At 43.1% G+C, this 24100-nt stretch overlaps 1 protein-coding gene across 3 annotated transcripts in view; it reads left to right on the plus strand.

Moving 5' to 3' along the window:
• ABCC6 (ATP binding cassette subfamily C member 6) overlaps positions 1 to 22859 on the plus strand; it is a 64944-nt gene extending 42085 nt beyond the window's left edge. For 2 of the 3 annotated variants that reach the window (XM_043977935.1, XM_043977937.1), the window contains 16 exons: positions 181 to 307; positions 1638 to 1814; positions 4100 to 4267; positions 6504 to 6678; positions 7168 to 7243; positions 7755 to 7866; positions 8312 to 8519; positions 10892 to 11202; positions 12037 to 12236; positions 12929 to 13055; positions 14764 to 14865; positions 15401 to 15547; positions 15702 to 15860; positions 16034 to 16200; positions 17446 to 17640; positions 20635 to 22859. In XM_043977935.1, coding sequence (XP_043833870.1) covers positions 181 to 307; positions 1638 to 1814; positions 4100 to 4267; positions 6504 to 6678; positions 7168 to 7243; positions 7755 to 7866; positions 8312 to 8519; positions 10892 to 11202; positions 12037 to 12236; positions 12929 to 13055; positions 14764 to 14865; positions 15401 to 15547; positions 15702 to 15860; positions 16034 to 16200; positions 17446 to 17640; positions 20635 to 20743 — 2560 coding nt within the window. In that variant the 3' untranslated portion in view covers positions 20744 to 22859. The remainder of the gene's footprint in view (positions 1 to 180; positions 308 to 1637; positions 1815 to 4099; positions 4268 to 6503; positions 6679 to 7167; positions 7244 to 7754; positions 7867 to 8311; positions 8520 to 10891; positions 11203 to 12036; positions 12237 to 12928; positions 13056 to 14763; positions 14866 to 15400; positions 15548 to 15701; positions 15861 to 16033; positions 16201 to 17445; positions 17641 to 20634) is intronic. The other variant, XM_043977936.1, reaches the window with a different exon arrangement.
• The last annotated feature ends 1241 nt before the right edge of the window (positions 22860 to 24100 follow it).

Genomic DNA, 24100 nt, shown 5'->3' on the forward strand with positions numbered 1-24100 from the left:
GGAAGAGGAGATGTCCAATCACCACTCCTGGGTGTCCTTTAGTGAGTTCAGAGGTGGACCACAAACTGCAAAGTCTAGGAAAACTGATCTGCATGGATCAGTAGTTGGATCATTAACACTTTCATTTTGTCTTCATAAATTGAGCCTGTTGTTCTTTGTTTTCCCACATGTTTTTTTCAGAATAAACTTGGCTGTGCCACAGGGCTCCTTGTTTGCTGTAATTGGCTCAGTAGGTTCAGGGAAGTCATCATTGCTGGCAGCACTCCTGGGGGAGTTGCCCAAGTTGGAGGGATATGTGAATATTAAGGTAAGGTCACAGACACCCTCTCCGTGTCCTGAAAAAGGGAGCTGTAGAATTTCAGCCCCTAATCAAAGATAGTCTTTTTGTCTTTTTTGTTTGTAATCAAGAATTCCCAGAAGAAACTCAGGAGTGGAAATCAATCCTGGATTCACCATAATTAATTCTGTGATTTTGGGCAAGTTACTTAACCTCTCCAGACCTCACTTTCTGCATCCATAAAATAGGGACAGTCATGCCCAACAATAGTGGATAAGAGAATCCCCATTTTTCTAATTCCACTTAAGGTTTCTCTCTAGGCTTTAGCCTTCACTCCTTGAGCCAGATCTCATATATGGTTTTAAGCTCCCTCATCACCCTTGTCACCTTGTTCTAGGCACACTATAGTTTAGTGTTGTCCTTCTTAAATCATAGTACCCAGGGTGGAACATTGCATATACTGTCAGATCTAATTGATGTCTTAGTTTTGTTAGACTTCCTCTCACTTTCCCCTTTGTCCCTCCCTCCTTCTCTTCCTTCCTTCCTCCTTTCTCTCTTCTTCTTTCCCTTCTTCCCTCCTTCCCATCTTTATCCCTCTCTCCTTTCCCTTTCTTCTTTCCTTCCCTTCCCTCCCCCTCATTCCTCCATCCCTCCCTTCTTCCTTCTCTTACTTCCTATACATCTCTGATGAAGGGAGGAGGGACATGTATATTGTGAAATAAAGGTAATGTAAAAACAAAAGCTATAAATAAAAAAGGACATGGCACCCAAGACTTTCACCCACCAGGTCTAGAGAGTCTGCTGGGACTGCTAACACTTCATCTACACTCACATTTCTTTTCTTTTCTTTTCTTTTGTGTGTGTGTGTGTGTGGGGGGCAATTGGGGTTAAGTGACTTGCCCAAGGTCACACAGATAGTAAGTATTAGGTGTCTGAGGCCAGATTTGAACTCAGATACTCCTGACTCCAGGGCCGTTGCTCTATCCACTGCGCCACCTAGCTGCCCCCCAACATTCAGTTCTGATGATGCTGTTGCTGCGGTTTTTCAATTTACATTGTTGTAGTCATTGTATATATTGTTTTCTTGGTTCTGCTCACTTCACTCTACATCAATTCATACAAATCTTCACATACTTCTCTGAATTCTTTGTTTGTCGTTTCTTACAACACAGTAATATTCCACTGGATTCATGTGCCACAATTTGTCTAACCATCCCCCATTCAATAGCCACCTATTTTTTGTTTCCAGTCTTTTGCTGCCACACAAAGGGTTTCTATGAATATTATGGTGGATATGGAGATTTTCTTTCCATGTTTGCCCTCCTTGGGATTTTTGCTCTTTGGGGATTTTCCTCTTTAGGGTTCAGTGGCTTATGTACCCCAAGAAGCCTGGATCCAGAATGCTTCAGTGGAAGAGAATGTGTGCTTTGGACAGAAGCTGGATATTCCATGGTTAGACAGAGTTATGGAGGCTTGTGCATTTCATCCAGACCTTGCAAGTTTTCCTGCTGGAATCCACACAGAGATAGGTGAACAGGTTGGTCAGCTATCACATCTCAATGTTCTTCCTAATAGCCAGGGAAACCCAATCTGCTCCAACACCTAGCCTTTTCACTCATAGAGGAAGTGCTATTATTATTTCCATTTTATAGATAAGGAAACTGAAACTAAGAAAAGTTAAGTAACTTGCCCAGAGTCGCTAAGTATATGAGGCTGGATTTGAACTCAGGTCTTTCTAACTCCAAGTACCATGTTGTGTCCACTGCACTACTTAGCTGCCTCTATATGATTTAAGTGATGTCTAAAGGCATCATTTGGTAAAGCTAAGGTATTTCTAGGGATGATGAGGATAAAGAAGAAAATGAGACTATTGTAAGAAGAATGATGGGTAAGGAAGTAGGGAGAAAAAGAAAAAAGATGCATGTAGTAAAGACTAGTAAAGGGAGTCCTTCCAACAGCTGGGAATTGAGAGAACCAAGTTCTAGTATAGTGCAGCCAGTCAGTCAACAAGCATTTATTAAATGCCTACTATGCTCTCAAGGAACTCACAATCTAATGGGCAGAGAGACAACATGTCAACAAATATGTAAAAACAAGCTAAGTGCAAGACAAATAGGAAATAATCAGCACAAGCAAGGCACTAGAATTAAGAGGGATTAGGAAAGGCTTCTATAGAAGGTAGTACCGTGAACTAGCTGTTTGATCTTTTTTAAGTCTTTTATAGAATCACACAATTAGAGCAAGTTGTTGTTGTTAGTCTTGTCCACCTCTCTGTGATCCCATTTGGGGTTTTCTTGGCAAAGATAATAGAGTGGTTTGTCATTTCCTTCTCCAGCTCATTTGACAGATGAAGAAACTAAGGCAAACAGGGGGAAGTGACTTGCCCAGGGTCACAAAGCTAGTAAGTGTCTGAGGCTGGATTTAAACTCTGGAAGACAAGTCTTCTTGATTCCAAGCCCAGTGCTCCATCCACTATACCATTTTGCTGCCCAATTAGAGCAAGAAAGAACCTTAAAGACTGTCTAGTCCAACTCCCTTATTTCATAGAGGAGGAAACTGAGGCCCAGGAGCTTCTCATGGCTAGTTAGTATGGCTAGAATTTTATTTTATTTTATTTTATTTTTTATGGCTAGAATTTTAACCTGGATTTACTGAACAAGGGTTCAGGGCTTTCTCACTTCACTAGCCAAGATTCCCAGTGCTTATGGTAGGGATTTATCTTCTCCCTCTTGCCCAAGACAATACAGTAACATAGCAGAATCAACTGCACTAAATTCTAGATCATTCTCTGAAACTCAGTTATTTCATCTGTAAAATGAAGTGAACTGGATGACCTTTAAAGTTCCTTCTAGCTCTTATTTTATACAGACAAGGACAATTTCAAAAAGTTTGCATTGATTTGTTAATTTTTTTTAAAGAAAAGTGAGTTATATATAATAGCTAGCATTTTTTATGATGTGTGTGTGTGCTGTACTGGATGGAGCACTGGGCTTAGAATCAGGAAGACTCATCTTCACAAATTCAAATCCAACCTCAGACACTTGCTCACTATGTTATCCTGGGCAAGTCACTTAACCCAGTTTGCCTCACTTTCCTCATCTGTAAAATGAGCTGGAGAAGGAAAGGGTAAACCACTCCAGTGTCTTTGCCAAGAAAACCCCAAAATGGAGTCATGAAGAGTTGGACACAACTGAACAACAACATATGACACTTTAAGGTTTGTAAGGCACTTTACAAATATTTCATTTGATCCTCATACCAACCACTGGAAGTAGATGTTATTATTATCCCCATTTTACAAATGAGGAATATGAGGAATATGAGGTCAAGTGGTCAGAGGTCAAGTGACCTCTCCATGGTCACACAGCTAGTGTCTGAGACTGGATTTGAACTCGAGTCTTCCTGCTTTCAAATCCAGAGCTCTATCCTCTTTACCACCTAGTTGTATCTACTAGAGATCCACAGTTTCATATAAAAAAGGCTTATGATTCTATAAACTGCTGCCTTTACTCCTCAGAAATTTCACAGAAGCCAAGTTACCTATAGGAAACCACTGTGTTCATTTCCTTATTCTAAGTTGTGATTTTGAGTTCTTGGTTTGGATTATCTTCTTCGGGTTTTCTTTTAGGGAGGGCTCTGGGAAGTGACCTTCTGTATTCCAGACCTTAGTCTTTCTCCAGGGTTTGGGGAACATAATAGCAAGTCTTTTTATCATAAAGCCAGAAGGAAGCTAGCCAAGGCAAAGAGTATCTAGAATGCCTTAATAGGGAGATGTAAAGAGATGTTCAGGACTAACCCTGTCTCTTGGATTCTCTTCTCTAGGGAATTAACCTTTCTGGAGGCCAGAAGCAGAGGCTGAGTCTGGCTCGTGCTGTGTACAAGAAAGCATCTGTCTACCTACTGGATGACCCTCTTGCAGCCTTGGATGTTCATGTTGGCCAGCATATCTTTGACCATGTCATTGGGCCAGGTGGACTGCTCCAGGGAATGGTATGGGTACAAAGGGCACAGAAAATGGACCCTTGCCCATCTATCCCAGCACCAGAGGCTTCAGACTAGAATGATTTTTCACAATTAAACAGGGCTTGGGAGCAGCTAGGTGGCACAGTGGATAAAGCAGTGGCCCTGAATTCAGCAGGACCTGAGTTCAAATCTGGCCTCAGACACTTGACACTTACTAGCTGTGTGACCCTGGGAAAGTCACTTAACCCTCATTGCCCCACAAAACAAAACAAAACAAAACAAAACAAAAACAACCAGGGCTCAGCCCCCATCCATTCTGAGCTCCAAATCCATCCCATTGTCCCATCACTTCTGTCCTTTTCTATCTCCCCAGAAAGAGAAGAACAAAGCCGTCTCTTTTCTCTCCTCTGTTACTACATAACTATTTACATTCTGCAGAATGTGAAAGACTCTTCTAGTTGCTATAGGACAAATAGGAAATATATCGCCTGTCCTCCAGGACCTTATATTTTAGTTAGTATAACAAAGACAACATATAGGCAATAGCCAGTGAGTGTGTTTATATTTTGGGTAATTTTAAGTTACATATACATGAGGGCACCATTTTGGGAAAAATCTATTAGCTGAAACTTAAAATTGATAAATTGGGTCAGGGTGAGTACACTTCCAAAGCTGTCACTAGAAATTCTGATATCTAAACCAAATACCACAAAAAATACCCTGGATCACCCCATACCACAAAAAAGCAGCATAAGAGGCATTACTCACACACACACATACACACACACACACACACACAAGACAAATTCAGCTGGGCAGCAGGGGGAGTAAGAGACTTTAGACCTCAGGACACAAGTTGAAGGACATTTTTCTAGGGAAAAGGAAGACAGAGACCTAGGGATTTACCCCTACCCCAACCAAGGATTCTGCTATCACATGCAGGAACAGGACAAGTGAGAAGGAAGGGGAACTGGAAGGCATGGGGAAAAGTCTAGCTTCCTACTTTAACTAACTAGTCTTGATATTAATAACTAGTTGCTAAACTTAGTTATTTCTGCCGGCTGAAGGAGGATAAGTAAATTTCAGCACCCTGAGGTAAAATCCCAGTCATCCTGACCTAGTTAGAATATTGTTCAGGTTGCAGAAATATTCACGTTTGGGGCTCCTTTAAATATTTGATCTCATCTTGGGGATTTAAGTGTTTATTGATAGACCTTTAGATGAAGTAGCAACGGAGAGCTGAGAAACTTGGAAACTGCTACCAAGAGAGGATCAAACAGAAATAAACTGGAAGAATCTCTGACATTTTAATGAAAGTCAATGGGAGAATAAGATTCAGTGAATACAATTTCAATTACATACTGTTCAGCAATATATTACATGTAAAGTGAAGTAGGCCACTACATATTCAACTACATGAATAGACGTTTATTGGTTTGACTCAATGACTTCCTTGTCTCAAGATTCCATGAAGTGGGTAGAGTGGGACTTGGAGAAAGGACCTGAGTTCAAATGCTGCTTCAAATACTTATAAGCTGAGTGATGCTAGGCAAGTCACTTAATGTGATTGGACTTGCTGGCCTCCAAGGTCCTTTCCAGTTCTGAATCAATGATCCTATGAACCTGAGAGCCAAAATTCTAAGGTGAGACCAGTGTGTCTTCCTTAGATATATGTCTTTCCCTGAAGCCTCCGACGTAAAGACTCTTCAGCCTAGAGCAGTTTAAATGGCAGGATCTAGCAGTGATGGAGCAGCTGACTTCCCAACTCTATTAAATGCCATAACTATTCCCTAGATATTATGCTTTCCAAGTCATCTCTCCCCAAAAAGGCATTTAGGGGGAGGGCTGTTACAAGAAACTAAGTTACTGAACTTAACTGTGTCTTCAATATGGAAGTTGTGTTGCTATCATATTAAATTTAATCTACAGATGGATCCCAATTAGTGCAAATAAGGAATCCTGTGGAGTGGTCTCATGATTTTAATTCACACTGCTTTTCCATTGGACTAAAACCAATTACCTTAATTTTATACAACTTCAAATAGTGCAAATTAAAATACATGTGACCACGTCATAAGAGTCAAGGATTCCAACTAATCGGGATCTAGCTGCACACTTTTCTAAAAAGATATTACATATAATGGGAGTCCACAGTTTCATACACATTCTATTCTTTATATATTGAAATGTTCGTTTGTTACATTCATTTTTTTAAAAAGCACCTTTTTAACCTATATTTATAACTGTTCTCCATCTTTCCTAGACTCGCATTCTTGTGACCCATGCAGTTCACATCCTACCACAGGCCGATCATATCATTGTGATGGCAGATGGAGCAATTGCTGAAAGTGGCTCCTATCAAGAGCTTCTACAGAGGAATGGCCCTTTTGTAGACTTCCTGGGCCAGTCGAAACAGGAAGAGGCCAATCACAGCCAAGGTAATTCCCTGTGCTTATATTGTTGGTTTCTCTCTCTCTCTCTCTCTCTCTCTCTCTCTCTCTCTCTCTCTCTCTCTCTCTCTCTCTCTCTCCCTCTCTCCCTCTCCCTCTCCTTCCCTCCCTCCCTCCCTCCCTCCCTCTCTCTCTTCTCTCTCCGTCTCTCTCTTCCTCTCTCTTCTCTCTCTCTCCCTCTCTCTCTTCTCTCTCTCTCCCTCTCTCTCTTCTCTCTCTCTCCCTCTCTCTCTCTCTCTCCCTCTCTCTCCCTCTCTCTCCCCCTCTCTTTCTCCCTCTCTTTCTCCCTCCCTCCCTCCCTCTGTCTATTTCTATCTCTTTTGGGGGGGGGTCTCTTTAGGCTTCTACCCAAGAGGAGGAGGTCAGTATACAAATAGTCGTACTGTGCCCTGCATCAAACTCCTAGAGTCACACTGATCCTCTGAGGCAGGTAGCTTCCAGAAGAAACTTCTCATTTTCCCAAAATGCTTCTTTCAGAAATGAAGTTTTCAGAAGTTAAGAAGAGCTCTGGGAACATTTCAGAAAGTGGGGCATCTGCAGGAAAACCAGACAGGTCAGTGTAATACTATTGCTTTCATAACATTTCCAGGACAGAAAGAGTACATACAAATTCAGAAGACTTCAGAAGCCCTGAGCACCAGTTGAGGTTCCTTGTTTTGGTGGGGAGGGAGGAGAAGGGGTAAGAAGTGGAACTGAAGAGAAGCAGCCATATTAATCAATAATCTTCAGAATTTTCTCTTTTTCCTTTCGTAATTTGCTCTTCCTCTGAATTCCTAAAGAACTTTGGAAACTTCATGAGGAGATGTAGCTATCAGCCCTCTTGGGAACCAAACTTACCTTTCCAAGAGCATGTCTTAGGATCTCCAGCCTCTGCCCATAGAAGGTTTACATGAGTACTACTTGTGTGCTGTTCATTACATCTTTCTTTACGTTATCATTATTTGTGTCCGTGATTCCATTCTAAGGCAAACTTAGGAAAATTGTAGTTTTAAAATGCTACTGTAGATGGCTCACCAGGGAGAGAGTCAGAAGTTAAATTTGAATTAATGGCTGGTCCTATTTAGCAGCTGCATCCAGAATTACCGTGAAAAGGGCAGCACAACCTTACAGAGCCAGGCCGAGGGCACCAGGATGGCAGGACAGCTGACTGAAGGGGACAGAGTACAGTACGGCAGGGTAATAGCTGTTTCTTTTCTTCTCCCCTCATTAACCTGTTGCTGCCCCAGGCCTTTGCCCAGTGAGATCCCAGTAGCTCACTGCATTGCTAATGATTTTAACCTTGTAAAAAATGTCCTGGTATTTTTTTATTGAAAATGAATGGGGGTAAAAAAGACATTGAGACATCCTGGTGTAAGAATGGAGGGAAGTTTCAGAGAGCAGAGGGTAATGACTCTGGCCAGGTCTCTGACTTACAGAGGAGGTGATTCTTGTGGGAGACAGATGGTTGGTTGGTGGACTTGAGAATCATTTTTCCTTGCCCTAAAATGTTTTGACAAGCTTAACCGAGGGTTTTCTTTTTTCTTTTGTCTCTCCTTCTGTCTACTCTCTTCTTCTGTGTCCTCCCCCTTCCCCTTATTTCTGGCTTTCCCCCTACTCTCCCTTCAATTATCATGTGTTCCAGGTGAATGCCACTCTGTACCTGGCCTACCTGAGGGCAGTGGGGACACCGATCTGCCTTTCCGTGGTGTTTTTATTCCTCTGTCAGCAGGTGGTCTCCTTCTCTCGAGGTTACTGGCTCAGTCTTTGGGCAGATGATCCCATCGTGAACGGGACCCAGCAGCACACAGGACTTCGGGTTGGAGTCTTTGGGCTACTAGGATGTTTCCAAGGTGCCTGTAACCTGTTCTCCTTACTCCATTTCCTCTTTTATTCTTACAATCCACTTCCCTAGGTGTGTTGTAGCTCTCTCTTCTCTTCAGTAGGGTTGAGAACCAACCTGCCTCAATTATGCCTTAACCACTCTTCCCTTCCCTCTCCCCGACATTCATCAGGAGCACACGTGTTATATTTCTGAATACCGTCTGGATTATGTCCTGGTCCTTGTGATTCAGGAAAAAAGACTCCCGGCATCTTTCTATGCCTTAGGAAGGAATCAAAGTAATCTCTAGATCAAGCATTTTGTGCTCCAGATGTGTTGGATATGGGTTGTAGGAAATGAGCATGCAGTCCTTTTCCCAAACAAGCCTTCATGGAGCATCAGATGGCCTTCCCAAAGCAGGATAAGAAATTCCTGAGACCAGGCCCCTGGGAAGAAGGCTAAGGATTCACCCAATTCTAGCTTCCTTTATCACTCCCCTATTCACAAACACAAACTTGTAAATAGAATAACATGTCCTGACAGTTCTCTGGATTCTTTTTTTCTATTTAAAAATGCACCACCATGGGGCAGCTAGGTGGCACAGTGGATAGAGCACCAGCCCTGGAGTCAGGAGTGCCTGAGCAAATCCGGCCTCACACACTTAACACTTACTAGCTGTGTGACCCTGGGCAAGTCACTTAACTCCAATTGCCTCACTTAAAAAAATAAATAAAAAATAAATAAAATAAAAAAAATAAAAATAAAAATGCACCACCAGGGGCAGCTAGGTGGCACAGTGGATAAAGCACCAGCCCTAGATTCAGGAAGACCTGAGTTCAAATCTGCCTCAGACACTTGACACTTACTAGCTGTGTGACTCTGGGCAAGTCATTTAACCCTCATTGCCCCGCAAAGAAAAGGAAATTAACTGGGAGGATATACTTTCTGAATTAGTGACATTTAATTGAATTTAGAATAATCTTAATTAAATGTAGTTTTGTTACATTTGAGTAGTCCTGTCTGTCCCTAATTTGCTGTGTGACCTTGGTAAAGTCACTTCATTTATGTGGGTCTCAGTTTTCTCATCTAAACAGCGAGTGGTTTAATGACCCCTTCCAAGTATAATAACTCAAGCATCTAAATTCAGACTATATAACAATTGGGATTAAGCCAATAAAGTATTGGATCACAGATGTTAGCTGCTAGAGGTTGTCTACTTCAACCCTCTCAATTTACAGATGAAGTGACCAAGGCCAAGAGAGATTAAGGGACTAACAGAGTTCTAGTGAATTGTTAATGAAAAAAATGAGACTGAGTTATAATTATATCAATTATATAAAACTGGGACTTCTCAGGCACTTGAGGGCTATCAAATAGTTTGGTTTCTTTAGTAGGTTCATCTTATCACAGCCATTTTGTTTATTCTTTGAATTTGCTTACTTAACACCTTCCTAGGCAGTGAGATGGCATGGTGGACAGTGGGCCTGGAGTCAAAAAGACCTGAGTTCAAATCAAGCCTCAGACACTTACTAGCTGTGTGACCCTGGGCAAGTCACTTGACCTCTGTTTGCCATATGTAAAATGGGGATAATAACAATTCCTGTCTCCCCGGGGTTGTTGAGAAGATCAATGAGATAATATTTGTAAAGTGCTTAGCACAGTGCCTGGCACATAGCAGATGGTATATAGATGCTTATCTTACCTCACCCCCCAATAGATTAGCCTAACTCTTGTTAAATTATCACAAGTTCTACATCATTAATAATACCACTTTACACATGGGCTATACTTTGCCTCTTTGGAAGCACTTTCACACCCTTAATTTACTTAATGAGCCTTGTAGTTCCCATCTCTATTTTACAAATTATAAGACTGAGTCTCTGGTAGAACTGGGTTCCAATCCTGGACTGTATCAGTTACTAGCTACGTGGGCAAGTCACTTATAGCCTGTTAGAACTGGAGAAGTTTTTACAGATGATACAGCAGACCTGTAGGCGTTAAGAATCATCTAAGTTGCCCGGCTAATTAATGACAAAGCCAGAGCTAAGAGAGACTCCTGTAATTGCTTCCTACTTTGCACCCTCTTTTCTCTCTCCCTCAGCTTCTAGTAGCTCTGCCTATGGGTGGGTACCCTTAGCGTCACAGGATCATAGATTGAGAGCTGGAGGGGCCTTATTGATGTCACTGGGGCTCAGTTTCACCATCTGTAAAATGGACTAGTCCAACTCTCTCATTTTGCAGATGGTGAAACTGACCCCCAGTGACATGAAGTAACTTGCTTAAGGTCACACACATAGCAAATGGCAGTCAGGATTCAAGATTCGAATCCACCTCTTCTGACTACAAATCGAGCGTTCCTTCCACTGTACCATGAGTTCTTATTTCCCATTTTTTATGTATTAGCCATTGGAAGGTTTGGCTCCATTGCGGTCGTCCTACTTGGGGGAGTTCGAGCGTCTCAACGGCTGTTCCAGGGGCTCCTGCATGATGTGGCCCGGTGCCCCATGACCTTCTTCGAGCAGACACCTATAGGAAATTTGCTCAATCGTTTTTCTAAGGAGACCGATGCCATCGATGCTGTGATCCCAGACAAGTTCAAGTCCTTCTTGGGCTTCCTGTTTGGACTTTTGGAGGTCACCTTGGTGGTGGTGGTAACTACTCCATTGGCTGCAGTGGTGGTCCTGCCCCTCATGGCTCTCTACGTTGGGCTTCAGGTATAGAATACAATGGAGACACAATTCCAAGAAAGGAAAGGGAGGCAGAACAAGGTATTACATATCACTCATCCCTCCTGCTACTTTAGGATGCCATTCTCCACATCCAAGCAAGACCACCAGCCTTAGGCTCTTCCACACAGAGGGGTTTCTCATCGGTTCTCAGAGATCTCTTGGGAAATTCGTACTGAAGTTGTCAACTTTTTTTTTTATTTGTAACAGAAACTAAGAACAGCTAATTATCATTTCCCATATAATTATGGTCATCTTTTGGTTGAGATGAAGCACTAAAGACACTTCTCTCTTGGCTTTGGGGGAGAAAGGGTTATTTCTCCAAATCCTTTCAGTGACCTCCAAGTTCTTTCTGGGTATTCCTGTGATGGTCTTCTTTGCTGTCCCTATGAGGCCAGTGACAGCTGAGGAAATCCAGACCTGGAAATATTGAGAGACAATGCCCAAGGTCCACTACTGATTCAGTGACATAGCCAAGGCTAAAATTCAGGTTTCCTGACTCCCAGTCCAACACTTGTGCCATATTAGTTTCTTCCTTTTTCTTTAAAAAAAATTTTTTTTTTAGTGAGGCAATTGGGGTTAAGTGACTTGCCCAGGGTCACACAGCTAGTAAGTGTTAAGTGTCTGAGACTGGATTTGAACTCAGGTACTCCTGACTCCAGGGCCAGTGCTCTATCCACTGCACCACCTAGCTGCCCCTCATATTAGTTTCTATGAACCCTTTATCTTAACTCTTTAGTCCTGCTATATTATGGGCGGGGCTACTGTATGCTCCCACCCCCTAACCTGATGACATTGTCTGTCTCTTCTGTCTGACCTCAGAACCTGTATGTTGCCAGTTCATGCCAGCTGAGGCGCTTGGAGTCAGCTAGCCGCTCACCCATCTACTCCCACATCTCAGAGACCTTCCAAGGGAGTGCTGTGATCCGGGCCTTTGAAGCTCAGGACCAGTTTATTGCACAGAATGACTCACGGATAGATGAGCACCAGAGAACCAGCTTCCCCAGACTGGTCGCTGACAGGTATGAAAGGGTTTGAAGAAGAAGGAAGGGGCATTCAGGGTGGAGGTGAAGACCCTGCAATTAAAACCTTCTTAGGTTTGGGAAGGGCATGAGATAAATCATACAATCTGCTCCTCTTTCCCTCCTTTCTTCTCTTGCCTCACACACCAACCCTGCTTATCTTCTGTGGGTTCTCCAATTTGTTTTTCTATAGGATTTGTTTCTCTAGAACCTAGATTCTTTTTTGTTTTGTTTTGGTATTTTTGTGGGGCAATGAAGGTTAAGTGACTTGCCCAAGGTCACACAGCTAGTAAGTGTCATGTGTCTGAGGCTAAATTTGAACTCAGGTCCTCCTGAATCCAGGGCCGGTGCTTTATTCACTACACCACCTAGCTGTCCCCCAGTGCAAAATTCTTGGGGGCTCTTTCCTCTGCCATCTCACTTTCACACAGATGTAACCTATGTAGAAAAAGGGAGTTACTGGCTTCCAGTGCTAGGATAGGATTTCTTAATTATAGGGAACCCAGGGTGTTCCCAGTCCTCCAACATTGCTATATCTCAGGAAAAATAAACTGACCTTGTTACCATCAAAAATCTCCATATGGGGTAAACTACCCAAAGTGTTGATATATGAGATGATAATGTAGAGACAGACAGAAAAAAATAGCCTTTCTCTGGGTTAAAAAAAACACCTGCTCTCTTGGGTCACACAGGTGGCTGGCAACCAATATGGAGCTCCTAGGAAACATCCTCATCTTCACTGCCGCTTTCTTCGCTGTGTTCAGCAAGCCCCACCTGAGCCCGGGGATTGTGGGGTTTTCCGTTTCAATGGCTCTCCAGGTACTCCATCCACCTTCTCTGTCTCAGGTAGCTGAGGGTGGTAAGATTTTTTTTTTTTTTTTTAGTGAGGCAGTTGGGGTTAAGTGACTTGCCCAGGGTCACACAGCTAGTAAGTGTTAAGTGTCTGAGGCTGGATTTGAATTCAGGTACTCCTGACTCCATGGCCAGTGCTTTATCCTAGCTGAGGGTGGTAAGATTAAAGAAGCCAACTTGTTCAGAAAAGACACAAGGAGCATGCGCTCCATCTCCAAGGTCCAAGAAAAGACTTAGCAAATGTTAGAGTCAAGGCAGCATGACGACACTCTGGAAAGAGATCTGGACTGAGTTAGAGTCAGCCAGCTAATGCTAAGAGCTGGAGATATAAAAAAAAAAGGCAAAAAAACCAAACCAAAACAAAACAAAACCAAAAACCCACCCTCAAACAAACAAACCAAACCAAAAAAGAAAAAAAAACCCACCCCAGGCCCTGCTCTCAAGGAACTCACAGTATAGTGAGGGAGACCCCATGCAAATGAATCTGTACAAATAAGTAACTAGGATAAATCAAGAGTAGTTTCAGAGGGAAAGCACAAAGATTAAGAAGGACAGGATTTTAGCAGAGACTTTCAGGAAGCCAGGAAACCCAGGAAGCTGAGATGAGTGGGGAGAGCCTTCTAGGCATGGGGCATAGCCAGTGAAAACATTCAGAGCTGGGATGGGGAGTGAGGAAAAGTCAGGACAGTGGCACGAGATTGCAGAGTATGTGGAAGAGAGTGAGGTGTAAGGCTGGAAAGATAGAAGGGGACCAGGTTGGGGGCAGCTAGGTGGTGCATTGGATAGAGCACTGGCCCTGGAGTCAGGAGGACCTGAGTTCAAATCCAGCCTCAGACATGTGACACTTACTAGCAGTGTGACCCTGGGCAAGTCACTTAACCCCAATTGCCTCACAAACAAAAAACAAAAAAAGAAAGGGACCAGGTTAGGAAGGGCTTTAAAAGCCAAACAGAGGACTTGGATACTGTAGGTAATAGGGAGCCATCGAGGTGATATGGTTATAGATGCATTTTAGGAAGATCACTTTTTCTTTTTTTGCAGGGCAATGAGGGTTAAGTGACTTGCCCAGGGTCACACAGCTAGTAAGTGTCAAGTATCTGAGACTGCATTTGAACTCAGGTCCTCCTGAATCCAGGGCAGGTGCTTTATCCACTGTGCCACCTAGTTGCCTCCATTTAAACAACATTATTAACATTTTCCTCAGCATTTTCTTAAAGCTAGGCAGATGGAGAAGAGAGATGGTAAAATGGAAAGAACATTGGCAATGAAAACAGAAGATGTGGGTTCAAGTCCCACTTCTGATGATTCCTTTCTATGTACAAGTCATTTAACCTCCGTGGTCCTTGGTTTCGTCATCTGTAAAATGAAGAGGTTGGATTATATGGCTTTTGAGCTTTATATCTATGATCCAGTTGGGTATATTGGTTTAGGATCAAAAGAGCAGGGGCAGCTAGGTGGCACAGTGCATAAAGCATCAGCCCTGGATTCAGGAGGACCTGAGTTCAAACCCAGCCTCAGACACTTGACACTTACTAGCTGTGTAACCCTGGGCAAGTCACTTAACCCCAATTGCCTCACTAAAAAAAAAAAGAGCAGACCTCTACCACCCAATCCTCCAACCTAGAGTTTGCCATCAGTTAAACTTCCTGGACAGCACCCACTTTATTCATGCCAGGTGACTGAGATCCTGCACTGGGCAGTGCGCTCCTGGACGGACCTCGAGAATAACATTGTCTCCGTGGAGAGGATGAAGGACTACTCTAGGACCACCAAGGAGGTAACCTCTACTTTCTCTATTTTGAAACAAAGCATATAAATCTTTACTAATTAGGGTACATGCCATGACACCCTGGCTTTTCAAAAATCAAGACAATAGAAACCCATGCCTTCATTTGCATCTACCACTTCTGCTTGGGGAAAGAATTGGAGATTAGGATCAATAAATTAAATGGAATGGTCTATATCAGGAGATAGTGGATTCCCCATCAATGGAGGTTGGGGGGGGTGTCTTTAAGAAGATACTGGATACTTGTGGAAGGAGGTTGTACAAAGGATTTTTGTTCCAGTATAGGTTGGACTAGTTGGTTCCCATGATCCTTTTCAATTTTTGGATCCTCTGTGTAGACCCAAACACATCTACTCAAGGATCTATCATGACCTCTGACTTCAGTATATTATCTTCAATCACAGGGAAACCTTCAGAGAAAGGCATCTTTCTTTCCTCTCAGCAGACATAACCACACCCCAGATTCAAGTTCTTTTAAGAGAATTTTTGCTCCTACTACTTTTTGGTATTTCTCCCTTTTGTCTAGGCTCCTTGGACCATGCCCCAGAATGGGGTCGGTCACAACTGGCCTGCTATGGGGCAGATTGAATTTCGAGGCTACAGCTTAAGGTATAGGCCAGAATTGGCACTGGCTCTGCAGGATCTGACTTTGAAAATTCACCCCCAGGAAAAGGTAAGCAAGGCTTCCTGGACATCACTCATTCACTGTTACAGTTGTTACCACAAGTCAGTATGCTCCTGCTCTGAAAGGCTTAAAGTTTTCCTTGAGTTTCTTGGAGGTTAGTCCTAATCACAGAAGATGCCACCCTCCTATGCCTTCACTCTAGGTTGGCATTGTTGGCCGGACAGGAGCAGGGAAATCATCCCTCACCATTAGCCTCTTGAGGCTCATTGAAGCTGCAGAAGGAGGGATCTGGATTGATGGGGTGAATATCTGTCAAGTGGGGCTCCATGCCCTGAGGTCCAAAATAACCATCATCCCTCAGGTATGTGGTTGGTTATTGGAGAAAACCATTAGTAGCCATTCCTAGGAATTTGGGCTTTGTGCATCAGATGCAGATGGGGGGAGAGAAATCTGGGTGTGGAAAAGGGGAGGGGCCCCGTTCTTTGCTTTGTTAGGGCATACTAGTGGATTTTACTTTTCCTCTTGTGTCCCAAGGACCCAATCTTGTTTCCTGGCTCTGTGAGAATGAACCTTGATCTCTTGGATGAACATTCTGATGATGAGATTTGGGGGGCACTAGAGATGGCTCAGCTTAAGACCTTCATTTTAGGTCTCCCTGGCCAGCTACAATATGAGTGCTCAGACCAAGGAGACAACATGAGGTGAGGACAGCTGTGGGAAAAGAAGTTAACGCTGAACTACTTTACCTGCAGCTAGGCATTGGGCATAACAAGCATGTATGGGCTCCAGGCTAGGTCCTTCTGTGGCCTCAATGCCAATGACATAAAACAGAGATCATCTATCTCAGGAACTTTTTTTTTTTTTAGTGAGGCAATTGGGGTTAAGTGACTTGCCCAGGGTCACACAGCTAGTAAGTGTTAAGTGTCTGAGGTCAGATTTGAACTCAAGTACTCCTGACTCCGGGACCGGTGCTCTATCCACTGCGCCACCTAGCTGCCCCTATCTCAGGAACTCTTAACCTTTTTGGTAACATGGAACCCCTGCTGATGTCCTTGGTCCTCCTTGAGAATGAAGAACATAGTACAACATTTTTTTGGCGGGGTGAGGCAGTTGGGGTTAAGTGACTTGCCCAGGGTCACACAGCTAGGAAGTGTCAAGTGTCTGAGGCTGGATTTGAACTCAGGTCCTCCTGAATCCAGGACCGGTGCTTTATCCACTGCGCCACCTAGCTGCCCCAGTAAAAGCATAACATAAAAAATAGGATTACATAGGAAACCAAGAATTAGTGAACAAATAAATAGATGTAATCTTTTTTTCCCATTCAAATTGACAGACCCCTTAAAATTAAAAAGTGGATAGATTTAACATCCACCAGGGATCTGTGGACCCCAGGTGAAGAACTCCTAATCTTTGTTGTCTGGCTTTTTCCCTTCATACTATCATGGTATTTGAGACAATTGAGGCCCACTGAGATGGTGATTTGGCTCAAGGTCACTTAGTTAATAAATGGAAGAACCAAGGCTAGGCCCTAGGTCTTCCAGATCATTAGCATCACGGATTTAGAGTTAGAAGTAACTTTAGAGGTCACTTAACTTGGACTCCTTCACTTTCTACAGTTGAGTAACTTGTTGAAGGTCACACAGGTAAAAAGTGTCAGAGCTGGGATTAGAAATATCCATTCCTTTCCTAGTTGTACAACACATGGCAGCAGACAGGTGACAGGTGACAGGTTCGGAAATAACAGCCATGCTCTCGATCTTTGACTTGGCTTTCAGGCTATCTGAAAAAACAAAATGATACATGAGTGTGTGTGTGTGTGTGTGTGTGTGTGTGTGTGTGTGTGTGTGTAGGAAGGACAAGGAGAAGGGGAAAGGAAAAATTCAGTAACCATTTGGGTACCACATTAGTCACTCTTTTTTTTTTTTTTTTTTTTTTTGCTCACGCAGTGTAGGCCAGAAGCAGCTCTTATGTCTGGCCAGGGCCTTGCTCCGGAAAACCAAAATCCTTTTCCTGGATGAAGCCACAGCTGCTGTGGATCCTCAGAATGATCTCCAGATCCAGGCCATCCTCAGAGATCAGTTTGCAGATTGCACAGTGCTGACCATTGCCCACCGTCTGCACACAGTGATGGATTGCAACAGGTAACTCTTGCAACAGAGTCCTTTTGCCTTTGCCTCCTCCCTCCAGTGTCTGCCCTGAAAGACATCCTAGAGCCCTTCTTGTAGTCCAACAATCCTGAACTCAGGCCTCAAGTGAGAACTCAGGCTGACACTAAATTCTTTTCTTTTCTTTCTTTCTTTCTTTCTTTCTTTCTTTCTTTCTTTCTTTCTTTCTTTCTTTCTTTCTTTCTTTCTTTCTTTCTTTCTTTCTTTCTTCCTTTCTTCCTTCCTTCCTTCCTTCCTTCCTTCCTCCTTCCTTCCTTCCTCCCTCCCTCCCTCCCTCCCTCCCTCCCTCCCTCCCTCCCTCCCTCCCTCCCTCCTTTCTTTCTTTCTTTCTTTCTTTCTTTCTTTCTTTCTTTCTTTCTTTCTTTCTTTCTTTCTTTCTTTCTTTCTTTCTTTCTTTCTTTCTTTCTTCCTTCCTCCTTCCTTCCTTTCTTCCTTCTTTCCTTCCTTCCTTCCTTCCTCCTTCCTTCCTTCCTCCCTCCCTCCCTCCTTTCTTCCTTCTTTCCTTCCTTCCTCCTTCCTTCCTCCCTCCCTCCTTTCTTCCTTCCTTCCTTCCTTCCTTCCTTCCTTCCTTCCTTCCTTCCTTCCTTCCTTCCTTCCTTCCTTCCTTCCTTCCTTCCTTCCTCCCTCCCTCCCTCCCTTCTTTCTTTCTTTCTTTCTTTCTTTCTTTCTTTCTTTCTTTCTTTCTTTCTTTCTTTCTTTCTTTCTTTCTTTCTTTCTTTCTTTCTTTCTTTCTTCCTTCCTTCCTTCCTTCCTTCTTTCCTTCCTTCCTCCTTCCTTCCTTCCTCCCTCCCTCCCTCCCTCCCTTCTTTCTTTCTTGCCACTAAACTCTTAATAATCCTTCCCCTGACACACATAACCTCCTGGGTACACAGAAGGTAGTGAGGATTCAGTCCTGTACAGATCTGTAAATTGGGCTTTATACCTGAATGGAAGAGAAGAATATGTGGGAAAGAAGACAGCCAATCCCTGCCTTTACCAGGTTATAGTCTGGTTTCATTCCAGAATTGTGGCAGGGCTATCTATGAAATACACGAGGCCTCTAGGTGAAAGGTAATTCCCTTTTGCCTGGAACACCTTCTACCTTGTATGATCACTGACATTGAAAACGTACTTTCAAATCTGTGGAGCACTTGACATTCACAACTCAGTGAATGAAGTCCCTATGGGATACGGACGTGCACTTGATTGTGTCTTAAACAGCTACAACCCAGGGATATAATGTCTTTATTTTAGAGAGGAAGAAGCTGAGGCACCAAAGGGTTAAGTAATACGACCATAGTTACACCGTTATTAAATGTAAAAGGTGGGCTTTGATCTTATGTCTTCCTGACTTGTGCAAATACCATATTCCCTGAGGAGACTTTAGTTAGCTTCTTCTTTACCTACCACAGTAAATTATTCATGCAATTCTTGTGGAAAAGGAGAGATGTGGGCTAGATGACAATAGATTTGGCATTGGTTTGATGGTCTATACTCGAGAGTAGGCAGGACTGGTTCCATCCCAACTTAGGAGGAGGTCTCCAGTGAATACCCCAGGTTGCTGTGCTCAGCCCTATAGGCTGTTTAACATTTTTATAAATTATTTGGATAAAGCATAGATGGCATCTTTATCAAATTTATAGGAGATATGATGCTGGGAGGGGCAGCTAATATATTGGAAGTCAGGGGCAGCTAGGTGGCACAGTGGATAGAGCACCGGCCCTGAAGTCAGGAGTACCTGAGTTCAAATCCGGCCTCAGACACTTAACACTTAACTAGCTGTGTGACCCTGGGCAAGTCACTTAACCCCAATTGCCTCACTAAAAATTAAAAATTTTTTTAAAATATATATTGGAAGTCAGTTGAGATCCCAAAATATCTTGATGGAACAGAAAATTTGGCTGAATCTAAGAAAATGAAATTTAATGAGTATGTGTAAATCTCACCCTGGATTAAAGAAACCAACATCTAGAGAAGGGTGATTAATGAGGCAAAGGGCCACACATCCATGACATTATGAGCATTGATTGAAGGGACTGGGGATATTTATCCCAGGAAAAGAAATGAGCTGGGGGGAAGTGGGGGAGAGTCAAATACTTGAAAGTAGAAAAGGGATTAGATTTGTCCTTAGGCCTCAAGGAGACACCTAGGTGGTGCAGTGGATTGAGAGAGTGCTGGGCCTAGAGTCAGGAAGACCTAAGTTTGAATCTGGCCTCAGACATTTACTGGCTGTGTGACTTTGGACAAGTCACTTTGGTTTGTTTTAATCCGCTGGAGAAGGAAATGGAAGCCACTCCAGTATCTTTGCCAAGAAAAAACCCCATGAGCAATATGGTCCATAGGGTCACAGAGTCAGACGCTGCTGAACAACAACCACCAGAACTAAGAACTATGGGTCCAGAAAGAAAAAGGCAAATTTAGGCTTATAAAACTTCCTGACGGATATCTAAACATGGAATGGGTTTGCCTCTATTAGAGGCCTTCAAGCAGTTTGAATGAGTGTCATGGTAGGAATTATTTTTCTGGAAAGAACCAATGGCTAGATGGCTGTTAGGGAACCTTCAAATTCAGAAATTCTGTGATTCTAAGCACTTAGTAAATGTCTGGTGAAGGGGGCAGCTAGGTGGTGCAGTGAATAAAGCACTGGCCCTGGAGTTAGGAGGACCTGAGTTCTAATCTGGCCTCAGACACTTGACACTTCCTAGCTATGTGACCCTGGGCAAGTCACTTAACCCTCCCTACCCTGCAAATAACTAACTAACTAACTAAATGAATGAATAAATAAATAAATGAATGAATGAATAGATAAGTAGATAAATACATAGATAAACAAGCAAACAAACAAATAAATAAATGCCTGAGGAATTGAGTTGGGGAGTCTTTAGAAAAAAACAATATTGGCTCTTGTAGGCCCCAGTGCATCCAGGTTGTGAATCTCAGAGTTAATTTAACTTCGTAGGAACTGCATGTCTGTCTTGCTTTCTTTACTAGGATTCTAGTCATGGACAATGGAGCAGTGGCAGAATTTGGTACCCCGGCCCAGCTGCTGGCTCAGAGGGGACTGTTCTACAGATTGGCAGAAGAGTCAGGCCTCATCTAATCAAGTTCTGCAGAGCCAGCTATTAATATATCTTCACAAAAGGAACAGAGGGAGCATCCACCCCCAATCCAGGATAGACTCACGCTTGGCCTAAATTTCAATGCTTCTGTGAAGTGGGACCAGACTCCTAAGGCAAGATCTACTCTAAGTGGATGGAGAGAAAAGGAATTACCATCTTTGTTAATCTTTGGCCATACGGGCAAATGGTTCCCTATAGTTTGGGGCCCAGTGGATTTTTGTGTCCCAGAGATTCAGAGAAATAGCTCTGGGGTTATTAGTTCATTTCACTAGAGTGCTGGTTCTTTAAACCCAACTGCACTACCAGAGGACAACTGAATAGGAAACAGGGCAGGAGTGGGGCCCAGAGGACCATTAGCCCCTGCCCTACACAGAGTCAATACCAGCATCCTGCCCACCCTCCCCTGCTTTATTTCTACCCCGCCATATTGGTGCTGTGAATCAAGTGCCTGCAGGATCCCGCCACATACTTGTTTCAAGGCCTGAGTGAGAATTTCCTTTCAGAACTCACCACCTCAGAAACCTAAGGCAAGTCAAGCAAAGAGAGCATGGCATAGTAGAGAGAAGGCAGACCTTGGAGTCAGGAAGAGATAGGTTAAAATTCTACTTCTGACACATATTAGTCTAATGAATGTTGACAAGTCACTTAGTCTCTTAATGCCCTAAGTCACATGTGACTCGACAATCTGCATTGTTATAATATACACATAGACCCCACTTTTATTTAGTTACAGACATATGTTTTCGTCTATGTGGGGAACTCTCAGTGTCCTCCAATGTACTCTATTAACTGCTATATCACTAATAGTCTTCATGAATTGATCAGGGGGTTTGCCCAGCATCACGTCGCTAGTATATGTCAGAAGCAGGATTCATATCCACCTTTTCCTGAAACCAAGGTCTTCCACCTACTATACCACACCGTGCGTGCCCATCTTTCTCCTACTGAAATGCCAAACCACTGAAAGTTTTTGCAGTTGACCCATACTCAGTTTGTATAGCCTGTGGCTCATTGTCAAGGCTGTGGTCTTATGGACCTAGGTCAACGTTGCACACTTGTTCATGCAAACTTCTATTGCCCCATCCAGGGTTTGGGGGACTTTGGTTCGGAAAAGGAACCTCAGTTTCCATGCAAGTGCTCAGGATAACAAAATATCAACCACATCGAACTCTTTTTTTGTTTGTTTGTTTTTTGGTTTTTGTTTTGCGGGGCAATGGGGGTTAAGTGACTTGCCCAGGGTCACACAGCTAGTAAGTGTCAAGTGTCTGAGGCGGGGTTTGAACTCAGCTACTCCTGAATCCAGGGCCAGTGCTTTATCCACTGCGCCACCTAGCTGCCCACCACATCCAACTCTTAATACTAGTGTGACCGGGATCACTTCACAGGGTTTCATTTTCCTCATCTACAAATGAGGTTGGACCAGATTATCTCTGAGATCCTTTTCAGTTTGGGATAAATACTTCTATGCTTATGAGACACACTTCATCTGGCCTGTGCTACAGTTTGGCCACCCATCTGGAAGTGGATTTGGTGCTTCAGATGTGGCTAACCTTAAGCTTGAATGACAGATATACAGAGCACTCTGTTCACTAATAAAAAACATTCCTGTGTCTTTTCCTGGTGTCAGTAGTAAGTAACCCATATATATTTTCTACCTCCACAACATCTGCATCCAAACCAAAATTCTTTCTCTACTTATATAATCATTATCCTAATTCAGACCCTCAGTTTTCACCTGGATTATTGCAATAGTCTCTTAATTTTGTCTCTTTGTGTCTAAACTCTCCCCATTTCAATACAGCCTCTACATCAGTGATGTTGAACTAAAGTAGAAATGAGGAACACTTAACCATACAGAAGGCTCCTGGTGGACCTCATACTAACTTAGAAAACCACAAATTAACATTATCTGCACTTTACTTTGAGGCAGCTAGGTGGCACAGTGGACAGAGTGCTAGGTCCAGAATTATGAAGTCATCTTTCTCAATTCAAATCTGGCCTCAGACACTTACTAACTGTGTGACCTTGGGCAAGGCAAGTAACTTAACTGTTTGCCTCAGCTTTCTCATCTGTAAAATGAGCTGGAGAAGGATATGGCAAACGACTCCAGTATCTTTGCCAAGAATACCCCAAATGGGGTCACAAAGAGTCAGACATGACTGAAAAATGACTAACCAACATTTTACTATATTTAAAAAAATATATTGCAATTGCATTTTTTAGTGAGGCAATTGAGGTTAAGTGACTTGCCCAGAGTCACACAGCTAGTAAGTGTTAAGTGTCTGATGCCGGATTTGCACTCAGGTACTCCTGACTCCAGGGCCGGTGCTCTATCCACTGCGCCACCTAGCTGCCCCAAAATATATTGCAATTGCATTTTAATTTGGTTCCCACTGCACTAGTATTTTACCTCTGCTTTACATAAGAGGGTTTTCATTTTCAAGTCTGATCACATCACTACCCTCCCTAGTCAATAAACTCCAATGCCTCCCCATTTCCTCTGGGATCAAATGGAAATTCCTGGGCAGCTAGGTGGTACAGTGGATAGAGCACCAGCCCTTGATTCAGGAGGACCTGAGTTCAAATCCAGCCTCAGACACTTAACACTTACTAGCTGTGTGACCCTGGGCAAGTCACTTGACCCCAATTGCCCCATAAAAAAAAAAAAAAGAAGAAAGAAATTTCTCTGGCTTTTGAAGCCCATCATAATCTATCCCCAAACTACTTTCCTATCCTTATTATATATGGTTCTATTTTTTTTTCACTCAATGGATCAACCAAACTGTCTTTCTTGCTATTTCTTATGCATAATATCCCATTTTCTATCTCCAAGCCTTTGCATTAGTTGACTCCCATGCCTGAGCAAACCCTCATTCCCTCACTTCTTAAAATCAATTGTTTCCGGGGGGCGGCTAGGTGGTGGGGGCGGCTAGATGGCGCAGTGGATAAAGCACCGGCCCTGGATTCAGGAGTACCTGAGTTCAAATCCGGCCTCAGACACTTGACACTTACCAGCTGTGTGACCCTGGGCAAGTCACTTAACCCCCATTGCCCCGCAAAAAAAAAAAAAAAATCAATTGTTTCCTTCAAAACTCAAGGACTAACTTTTCCAGAAGGCCTTTCTAGGTGCTCTCCCTTCAAGGTAAATATCTTGCGTTTGTTTTGTATATTTTTATGTAACATCAGCCTTAAAAGTCTCTCTAACACAGATTCTGGGTGTTGTTTTTTTTACTGCATCTTTAATAGAAAGGAAATAAAATATTGGGGACAATTTAATTGTAACCTGGAGTGAGTTAAATCTCATGCCTCAGAGAGATTGTGTGAGGCACAGAGGAAAA

This window comes from Dromiciops gliroides, chromosome 1 (genome assembly GCF_019393635.1).
Source record: "Dromiciops gliroides isolate mDroGli1 chromosome 1, mDroGli1.pri, whole genome shotgun sequence".
NCBI classification, from domain to species: domain Eukaryota; kingdom Metazoa; phylum Chordata; class Mammalia; order Microbiotheria; family Microbiotheriidae; genus Dromiciops; species Dromiciops gliroides.